This window comes from Amphiura filiformis, chromosome 3 (genome assembly GCF_039555335.1).
Source record: "Amphiura filiformis chromosome 3, Afil_fr2py, whole genome shotgun sequence".
NCBI classification, from domain to species: Eukaryota; Metazoa; Echinodermata; class Ophiuroidea; order Amphilepidida; family Amphiuridae; genus Amphiura; species Amphiura filiformis.
The window spans coordinates 35,981,869-35,992,895 of record NC_092630.1 but is presented as its reverse complement, the minus strand read 5'-3'; the positions used below and the strand labels follow the sequence as shown (position 1 = coordinate 35,992,895).

Sequence of the window (11,027 nt, the reverse complement as noted above, 5' to 3'; positions counted from 1 at the left end):
AGGGTTGATTTTATTTATTTATTTGCTTGTTTATTATGTTTGTGGGAGGGCGGGTTAGTGTAGTGGTCTTCTCACTGCTTCTCACCACTGTGGCCCGGGTTCAATTCCCATGGTGCCACATGTGAGTTTGGTTGCCGATCCATGCTCGTCCTCGCAGGTTTTTCTCCGGTGCTCCGGTTTTCCTCCTGCTTCTAAAAATCGGACCTCTTCCCATATCCCTGTCCCGTCATATCTGGAGGCATCCTTGAATTTAGTAGCCTCTGAGCACTATTGGGTTTAGCCTGGCTTCGGCCGAATGTTATAAATAAATAAATAAATTGTTCATAAATTCATTATTTATTCATTGTGATTATTTGTTTAGTTATTTAGTTTGTTTGTTTGTTTGTTTGTTTGTTTGTTTGTTTATTTATTTATTTATTTATTTATTTATTTATTTATTTATTTATTTATTTATTTATTTATTTATTTATTTATTTATTTATTTATTTATTTATTTATTTATTTATTTATTTATTTATTTATTTATTTATTTATTTATTTATTTATTTATTTATTTTTTTTTTATTTATTTTTTTTTTTAATATTTTTTTGTAGTAACAAGCAAACAATATAATCCTTGATTTACATCACATAAAATGACGGCTTTCATCGAAAGTGAATTTTTGTGGTTGCTTGCTGTCTTCCAGGTAAAACAACCTGCTATCTTCAGTAGACGTAAAACGTAAATAGATCGCCATGCATGCCCCGCCCACCTGTTATTTGGAGATATGATATTTGAGGATTTTGCGCCCAATATTCACCCAATAATTATTTCGGCAACGTGCAGCATGCTATCAGGGATGAACTTTAAAGGCACTGTCCATGGGATGTGCACGATCGCCACGATGTGTCAAAATACCGGCAAAATACTAATACTAACTTGAACAACTTGCCCTCAAGAAGGAAAAGCAAACAAGTAAGTTAATAATAAAACACTCTAATTTAAAATGCATGCGGCCACTCGTATCATGACGGGGTGTTGAATTCAGTTGGTCCTTCACAACTAGCCGCATTGCAAAATAGCTCAAAATATCATTATTTTTTTTTATTTGACATTTTCTCTGTTAGCCCATTTCTAATTAATTTGCTACTTTCTGACTTTCATCATCTTAATTATGATGCTGAACAAACAAAGAACATCCCTCCATTACTATCAATGTAAGTTGCAAAATAAGGCTGTAGGCCTACATGTACATTAGCTTCCCAAGTGATTTCTCGGGCTTCGTAAGTGGTACCGTAGATTCTATCAGAATTGTTCAGTATTGAAGTGAGCATTATAAGCCTATACTTTATTTATATTATATAAACTAGTATTTGATGTAATAAATATCAGTATAATTTCGAGTTCAACTGAATGTGTTCATCACTGATGATTAATAACATATATATCATTATCTAATAAAAAATGTTGATAAGGCCGTATAAAGTTAATGTTTTGGTTCTCGTCCAGAGGATTTTCATGAATTGATGAGGGAGGGAGGTGTTTTTTTTGTTTGTTTTTTTTGTTTTTTAATGTAAAATTAGCATTGTCAGTAGTTTTCGGTCTTCTCCAACAGTGCTCGAAGAAACGAGTGAGGCCTTTTTTTTTTCAAATGTGAGATTCTGAGGGATAAACCCCATAGAGTAGGTCCCTACCACAAAAAGACTTGGAAGTGATGCTTGTTCTCTAATAAACTTATTTATATGTATGAAGATTTCATAAATCATTCCAAAGTCTTAAAAATTGAAAAATCTAAAAAAAAAAAAAAAAAAAAAATCTGACAAATCCCAGAAATTGAGGAGGAGGGACGCGAGAACCAAAATATTAATTTTACACGGCCTAATGGCAAATACTTAGTAGTCTACCATAGATCCCGCATTATATAAAGTGGCTATTATTGTATTAAAGATATAGTAAGTGAGTTTTCATTCATACCTCATTATTTTGGCTTAAAATTACCAGGTTTCCTGATAGTTGTTACTTTTAATATTTTATATTTGGTAAAGAATGGCGAACTTAAAATATGACCGAAATCGTGGTAGGCCTGAGGGTTCCCCAAAATCTTGCATGTAAGGAGACAGGTGATTTTTTTCTTTGGAAGGGAGAAGCGATTTAGAGAATTCACGACCCCGGTGGATGGCACAGCCCTCATACTGATAAACTGTATTTCCAACTTTCTAGGTTTCAGGTTGTTATTTTATGATTGTAATATTGATACACAAGAAAAAAGAGGGTGATCTGTACTATGATATATTTTTGTTTAGGGGCGAGGGGCTGGCTCGAAGGGGCCGTTCCCAAATTTAAAGTCAGCGTCAATAGAATTGCGACCCCCCTATTTCGGCAACAAAAATTTTATGACCCCCCCGATACACCTTACCCCTAAACAGGCTAAAATGTCATGGAATCGGTCTTTTTGAATGAAATAAACACAGTGGTCATCTTGTGACTCCCGCCGGTGACTCCCTACATTTTGGTCATCAACATTTTATGACCCCCCTATTTTTCTTTCCAAAAAATTATGACCCCCAGTATATTTGGGACCAACCCCTTCCGAAGAAGATGCCAGTCCCCTTATATTAATACCAATAATTACAAAATAAATGTGCTTTCAAAAACACAATACAAATCCAGTCCATGTGTGTACATTTTAGTGAACACTTTGGGCGCATTGTTGGTAACAATTTCTAGCAACCATAAATGATCTGAGCGTGCGCACATGGAGGAAAACAGTGTCATAATTTTTCTACACAAGATGACGGCCATTGAAGATGCTCGGTAGAACGATGATTACCTGCTAGAATTAGCCTCCCTTGGCGTTCGTATTCCATGTTTTTGTTGGAAATAACTATCATCAACAAGAGGGGAAAATGATCGACCCATCGTCAAGTGAAGAAGAATCGGATTATGATTCAAATGCGGAGACAGACGGAACACCATCAATACACACACCCTCCGGTATTCCCAGTATTCCTGGTCGAGCCAGTGCATCTAGCAATGATAGCATATCACAACAGTCAAGCGTTGTGGGTCCGATCAGTGGTCCAGGGAATCAGAAAAGGCCGTCTGTTAGCCAGAGACCAGTCAGTCCTAGTCCGTCAGCAGTCAGTGAAAATGAAAGGAAAGAGGCTGAACGTATGCAACTCGAGGAAGAAGAGCATAAAAAACGGCTACAATTGTACGTATTTGTGATGAGATGTATTGCTTATCCATTCAATGCCAAACAACCCACAGATATGGCCAGACGTCAAACGAAGGTAACCAAACAGCAATTGTCTACCATAAAAGACAGATTCCAAGCTTTTATAAACGGTGAAACTCAAATAGTTGCCGATGAGGCATTTTGTAATGCAGTCCAAAGCTATTTTGAAGTTTTCTTAAAGAGCGACAGAGTATTGAAAATGGTACTCAGTGGTGGGTGTTCTTCGCAAGATTTCCGTGAAGTCTTTAAGAACAATGTAGAGAAAAGAGTCCGCAGTCTACCAGAGATCGATGGTCTCAGTAAAGAAACTGTTCTCTCCTCATGGATGGCCAAGTTTGATGCCATATACAGAGGAGAAGAGGACCCACGTAAACAGCCTCAAAGGTTGTCCACCGCAGCAGCCTCTGAGCTTATCCTCAGCAAGGAACAATTGTATGAGATGTTTCAGAATATACTGGGGATCAAGAAATTTGAACACCAACTGCTCTATAATGCTTGCCAGGTGGGTATATAGGAAAGTGGGTACAATTACTGAATAGGGTGCAACTTGCTAGACTTCAAGTCCAGTCCTCGTTTACGGAGTTAATTAGGGTTGGGGTAGGGCAGTCTTGTACGGTGATAAGACTAGTAGAGTTGCACCCTATTCGGCAATCGCTCCGTAAAGTGAAAAGCAAATATTGCATCAAGTAAATTGAAACAATGTATATATTTTGATGCATGAAGAGTCAAGAGACGTATCCCATAAAACAGTACCGTTATACCAGAGATCTTACCTTCTAAACTGTTTACTTGTAAGTCGTATGTACAATGGAAGTCGAGAGATCAACAGTGGAATGGCCACCTAATAGCCTTTGACCTTGTTTGCACTCTATCTCAAAATGTGAACACAGTACCGTACATATACATGTAGACAAAACTATTCTTATTCAGAAGAAGTCACACTACCTCCTTTGCACTGATCTAGGCATTAGCCAGAGGGTCTTTAGGGTGTCCAAAATGGTACAAAATACCTTATTCTACAAAATCAGGGTGTCCACTTCCTATTCACTACATTATAAAAATCAGAATTCTAGGGTGTCCAAATTGAAAACAGGGCATCCAAATGACACCTGAACACCCCTCTGGCTAATGCCTTGCTGATTTACCCCCTAGCAGTACATCATGTACGGTATAGAACTTACCTTCTAAATTGTAAGTTGTATATTGGAAGTTGGAGATCAACAGTGGCCAGCTAATGGCCTTTGACCTTATTTGCACTCTATCTCAGTAAATGGACACAGTAGATCTACATTGTGGGCAAAACTGGTTTTTTTTTCAGAAGTTCACTACCCCTAGTCTAGCAGTGATCATCTACCTGTTTACATATGAATCAAATCCATGGGTAACTTCCTACAGTCAAAGAGGAGGGCCGATGACCAGGGGCGTCGCTAGACCAATATGATTTGGGGGAGGGGGGGGTGTACAGCATGTTTTGCAGACAGAAATATTTTGTGAATTGTAGACCCAAATTTTTTTAGCCAGGACGGCGCTCAAGAATCTAAAAAGTGGGGGTAGGAGGGAGTCAAATTATTTTTTTCGACAAATTTGTTTAATTACTATTTAGTAACTACCGTACCGTATTTCATCAAATAGTCGCCCCCCTAAACGCCCCCCACCACTTTTTTTCAACCAAGATGTTTCAAAATTCGATATTTCCATGCTATCTTGTGTAGTAAGCTTACCAAGTTGCTCACATGGTTGATAATAGCAGCAATAAATGGCAAAAATCTACATCGGCAACCCGGAAGTGAACCAAAAGTCAGTGTCAAAAGTTCATAGTTCGTCATTTTAGCGTGACTTTTAAGCTTACCTAATGATTTTAACGGGAATTGTCGTGCTAAAAATGACCTCTAATAAACCTCCCCCCTTGGGAAAATGTAACGCCCCCGGGGGCGTTTATTTGACGAAATACGGTATATAATAATATAACATTAACAATAGGCCTATTACGTAACAACAGCACAATTTCATAACACAATAATCTTTTATATGACTATTGCAATTTGCTGACAATCACATAGCTTTCACTACATTTGCCGACAATCACATGGTTTTGACGACAACATTTTGCATTGAGGGGTGTCATATCCCCCTCTAGCGACGCCCCCTGCCGATGACACACATTCGATGGGTGTACTAACACCTCATGGTAAAGCCACGATTTCTCTGTGTTACAAAATTAAAAATCTGTGTTACAAATTAGATTTTTTCTGCGATTTTCCGTTTTCCAATAAAAACACTGAAAAGTGAAAACATACATGTTTGAAAAGGGTATTTTGTGTTACTGTAGTATCCCCTCCCCAAGCATCACCATTGTAGGCCTAGAATTAATGCTAGAATGGTTGATTACTGCTAAAATAATAATTTTTCTTTGTTTTTTCTTCAAATATCAACACAAAAGTTCAACATTTTACACAGTTTTTCACTATTTTGTGGCATTTTCAAATTTCCGTGAGCAAACCCCGAATTCTGTGAATTTTTCAGTTTTTCCGTATCACGGAGAAATCGTGGCTTTACCTCATGGTATCAAACATTAGTAGACATGGGTGTTGACCATTTTTCAAAACACCTTGCTCCTATCACAATCAAACTCTTGCCTCAATATATTTTGTTTTGAATCCAAGGAAGAAATTCAGTGTGAGTTTGTGGCATGCACCTTCTAGTACTGCAAGTCTGTCAACATTTTTTGGGATAGAGATTGACAGATTTCACCTTGAGTTTGGTATTGAATGTAGGTCCGTATTTTGATGGTCACAGTAATCGCCCATGATTACATGGATACATGCTATCTACTGAAGATAGTACCATTTTTTCTTCATTTAGGACATAGCATACATGTATGGAAATGTCTGTAAAATTGTTTGTAGTAAATTGTTTGTGGTAAAACATTCCACACAAAAAAAAGTCAAATTGATGAACATTGATGAAGAGAAACTGTATGGGATGTATCTCTCTCTAAAGATAATAGAGGCTCTAAAAAGACCTATTCAGTGATGTGATTTGCTCATCTAGAGGATTGTAAAAGTCATCAAAATTCAGATTTTTGCACCTTTTTGCTTTTTTAGTGTTATAGTCTATAGATGCTAACGTATAGCCCGCTAGTGGCTTAAAGCCAAAGCCGTGTATTGAAAACTTGAAAAGACAAAATAAGACGTTTTTAGATGAATCCCCCGGGCATGAATCTGAAATTTCTCTACTTTTAAAGTAGAGAAATTAGCTACATGTATTTGAATTTGGCTTCAATTGTCAATATTGCTGTTTTCCTGTTTTTGCCAAATTTTTCATTTAAAAAATACCTATAATCAAATACAGAATTAAACAGACTAGTTTGTGTCTGATGCTAGTATCTGTCAATCAAATTCGGACCTGGTTTATTTACGAGTGTCGTGATGAACACGGTGGTATAAAAATAGCGTGCCTCATGGTTAATTTTACACACGGCAAATTTATACAAACCATCTCAAAAGTTAGGTCTTAGTAAAGAAACTTTCTTTTCTGAAGGCACCATATCAACAATGCCTAAAAAAGTAATTTTTCGCCATTATCTGTGATTCCATTTCGCTTATCAGCACCAGATGAATCAACCTTCCTTTTACACGCTACTAACCAATCAGAGATCATGGGGAGTTTGATTGACAGTGATGCAAACTAGTGTTTTTAATTCTGTCAGATTATATTTACTTATTCTTCACTTTTTGGCAATTTATACACAGTTTTAATTGTGTGCAATTTCGCTGGGATCTTTGAGTGGGCCCTTAAATTAAAGGGTAACATTGGGTAATTTGAATTCAGATTAGTGCAATTTATTATACTATCTACTGAATATCATACATACGAAATTTGAAGAAACAAACTATAGATACATTACTGATGAATGATGATACTACAATGTACATGTATCTACTGAAGATACTATCTACTGAAGATAGCAATCATCCTGTGTTATCCAGACCATAGCACATTGGCCTGCTCAATAATAAATTTGTTCAATGTCCATCTTTTGAACATGCTGAAGAGAGTACATACCGTACATGTAGATGTGTGTGTGCTTAACATGTAGTACCGTACTATCTACTGAAGATAGCATTTTCTATGCTTCTGGATAGCATACAATGTATAAAAGCATTTCTTTTAAAGGTTACTTTCTACTGAAGATAGCAAGTTCAATTGGCAATACACTTTATTATCCACTTACTCTTTGATAACATATTGTCTGCTTGAAAATTGTTTGCTACAGAGATGTCAAACACATCAGGCAATATTCATATGTTTTAAAAAGAGTGCTTTATTTTTGTTATAATATGGTAAATTTATCTGCTTGTATTCCATTCAAACTATGTTTACTTGGATGCACAAATCCTATCAATCGCATTGTTTTATTCAGAATTACCAGCATGTGGATATCTTTCCATTGTGGAATAGCATCTTGAAATAACCCAATTTTTAGAAAGGTTCCAGCTAGACCGTCTTAGTTTTTTTCTTTTGAGGGGATCTCAAAATCTTGGAATTTGGGGTGTATATTTTTTTGTGCAAAAAGTTTCTATGATGAGGATCTCGTTATTCCAAATCAGGTACATTGTATAATACCCGTACTGTAAAAATGTGTTAATAAGCATATATACATATATATATGTGCCTGTTAACGAGTTGCTCGGACAAGAACCAATTTATACGGTAGTTTGTTAAACTTTTTTATTGTTTTTCTTTTAATTTACAAATATATGTGTTGCAGATATTTGTAAATTTTAAGAAATGAAAAAGTTTAACAAACTACCCTAAAAATTTGTTCTTGTTTGAGCAACTCATTAAAATAGACCCATATATGCTTATTAACAAATAATTACGGTACATGCAAATTCTACTTGCAATGTATTAAATCAATGTGACACAATTTAAAAAAAATCAGTCTTAAAATGTTAAATGTCAGAAATTATGCACATAAGTTACTTACTCAGCTGTGCAAATATGCTCAAAATTAAGGGGTTTTTTCTCACAGACAATTTTGACCCCACTCCAAATGGCTAGGCTATATGTTCATTTGTGTAAAAATAAAGTGTATATCTGCAGTAACTTGAATATTGCCAATTTTAGAATATCAAGTTTAAATGCCACATCTGAAAAGTAGCAAACAAACAAAAAACAAACAAACATTCCTTGATTGATACAAAATGCGCCATACATGTAATTAATTTGGTGTCAAAAACCTTTTGTAAGGTTTAACATACTGATTGTTTATATTTTCCACTTGGTGGGCCATTACCTAAATATGTTTGAAGTCATGTACATGCAAGTATATGGATTTTAATTAACCAACACACAGTGTGTTCAATAATATAGCCCAGGGAGCTTTCATGTCTGTAAATATCATCGGTGGTAGTGCCGATGCAACCGGCATCATATACCCTGTGATCCTTCCATGTATTGATCCAACTCATCAGGCACTTATGTATGGCGTATGTTAGCAATGTATTTTATCAGGTCAGGTGGGATGTGGTACATGTTTAAGTCTCTGGATGATTTTTTTATATGTGTGACCTCTTTGAAGGGGTCAGTCAGTGAAGCCATGAATCTCACAGTTTGTGTTTTTACATAATGTGTTTTTTAATCAAATTTCGTACATGTACCTCAATTTGAAGAAAAAAAAAAACAGGTGCCATGTTACATGTGTATTAATACACATAATTTAATGTTATTGTCTGATCATACATTCATAACCATTGACCCCGGAACATCTTTATACATACATGCAGTGTCACTTTCAATCAGGTCTTGGATGCCTATTTTGTTCAGGAGAAAAAAATGATCATGTTTTTCTCAAGTTTCAGTTCTGGTATACATGTAAGTACCTACATGTAACAGGCAATGTTTCCTCATCTTGTAATTAGCCAGTTTTTTCAAATCTATATCATAGCTATAATATAAGACCCTTTTGCTGACTGGTTGTTAGATTTTCTATATTTAACGTGGGCCAGATTTATTAAGGAATGCCACAAGAGAGTACAAGTGCTGGTAGTGGTACAATCTTCCTTAGCCCATATTACTATTTTCATTCTGATATGTGAAAATATAAATCACAGAACAGTTTTCAATACATTTGTGGTTCATTTGTTTGGATTAAAAAACCAAATTTAAATCTATATCATAGCTAGTATAAGACCCTCTTGCTGACTGGTGGTTGGATTTTATATACATGGGCCAGATTTATGAAGGAATACCTTGAGAGAGTACATATAACACAAGTGCTGGTGTTGGTACAATCTTCCTAAGCCCAGATGAATTACAAATTTCATTCTGATATGTAAAAAATAAATGACAGAACAGTTTTCAATACATTTTTGGTTAATTTGTTTGGATATATCTAGAAGCTTCTTGATAGAGACATTGTTATACTTGACACACTTCACTGTGACCTGTGTGTTGCCAGGAATAAGTAATGTGCATTGGTAACTGAACGATCCATCACGGAAGACACATACATCTGCATTAGAAAATGGCTGCCTCATCTAAAACCAGTTCATTAGATGTTTTGTTCTCTTTGTAAATAAATAGAGACATTATAATACATAACATCACACACTTCTTTGTGACCCTTTTCTTACCAGGAATAAGTAATGTGCAGGTAAATGAACCATCACTGAACACTCAAGCATCTGCTTATATGGCTGCCATATTCTAGATACATTAGTCATATTACTTACAATTAATAAAACAGTTATGTTTTCTTGTACCAGAAGATATTTGCTCAGTAGTACGTACTACTTATGAATGGTAAATTGATCTACATGTCAAATATGTCTTTGTGCATTCTGAATACCTGGACTTTGTGAATCCATATGACTGTACAACAGTGCATTTTAATGAAGAGAATCAAAGAATTGAATTCTTCCACCTACAGTCCTACACGTGACCTCAAAACAGAATGTAGGATAACTTGTTTTACCTCAGTGCCGCCCAGCCCTCGAACTAACCCGTGGCACCCTTGGCATTTTGCCGTGGGTGCCCACCACCACTGCTGTAATGCCCTCAAAATATGTCCTTTACCGATGGCAGTCACTTGCCGTGCCCTCTAATGAATTTGCCATCGGTGCCCCAGCCCTGCCCCTTCATTATAAAATCATCTATCTATGTCTGTGTGTGTTTTCTTCACTTTTGAGAAATTGCCTTGGTGCCCTTCTCAAATTTTCAACAGTTGCCATGATGCCCTCTTGAAATATTACAAACTGCCATGCTGCCTTGCCTTTTCAGTGAAAATCCAAGGCAATTCTCAACTTGCCCTAAAAAAGTTGCCGTGCCCCTTCAGATCCATAATTCGAGGGCTGGTGCCGCCGAGAGCCATTACGGGCCCTAGGGTAAAATGCATGCATGGGCCCCTGAAGTGTCTTTTCTTTGCTTTTAATATGGGCCCATTAATGTATGGTTTCTTTATTTTTATAGGTCCCCCTAGGACCCCGGGCCCAGGAGTTACGCATATCCTTAATCCCCCTTGTCAGCGGCATTGTTTTGCCTTACATGTATGAATACCTCACTCAGGAAGGGTATGGGGCTTTCATATCAATTTTGCTTTTTTAGGAGATAAATGACCTCTTTTTATATTGTAAGTTTTTCTATTCAAGCATGTTACCACTGACTTATGAGTAAGCCCATTTGTAAATGTAATCAGACTTTCAACCACTTCCTGTACCAATCTATTTTTGTGCATAGGATTTCATAAATCTTTTGCGTCTGGTTGGTCCCCGTTTGTTGCAATAAAGAAAACATGTCTCCCATACA

General features: G+C 36.3%; 1 protein-coding gene across 1 annotated transcript in view; it reads left to right on the top strand.

Moving 5' to 3' along the window:
• The first annotated feature begins 2,737 nt into the window (after positions 1-2,737).
• The window catches only part of LOC140148431 (calcium-dependent secretion activator 1-like), a 107,265-nt gene continuing 98,975 nt past the window's right edge, over positions 2,738-11,027 (top strand). The window contains 1 exon segment of the mRNA XM_072170368.1: positions 2,738-3,720. Within this exon segment, the coding sequence (XP_072026469.1) occupies positions 2,887-3,720 (834 nt within the window). The 5' untranslated portion in view covers positions 2,738-2,886.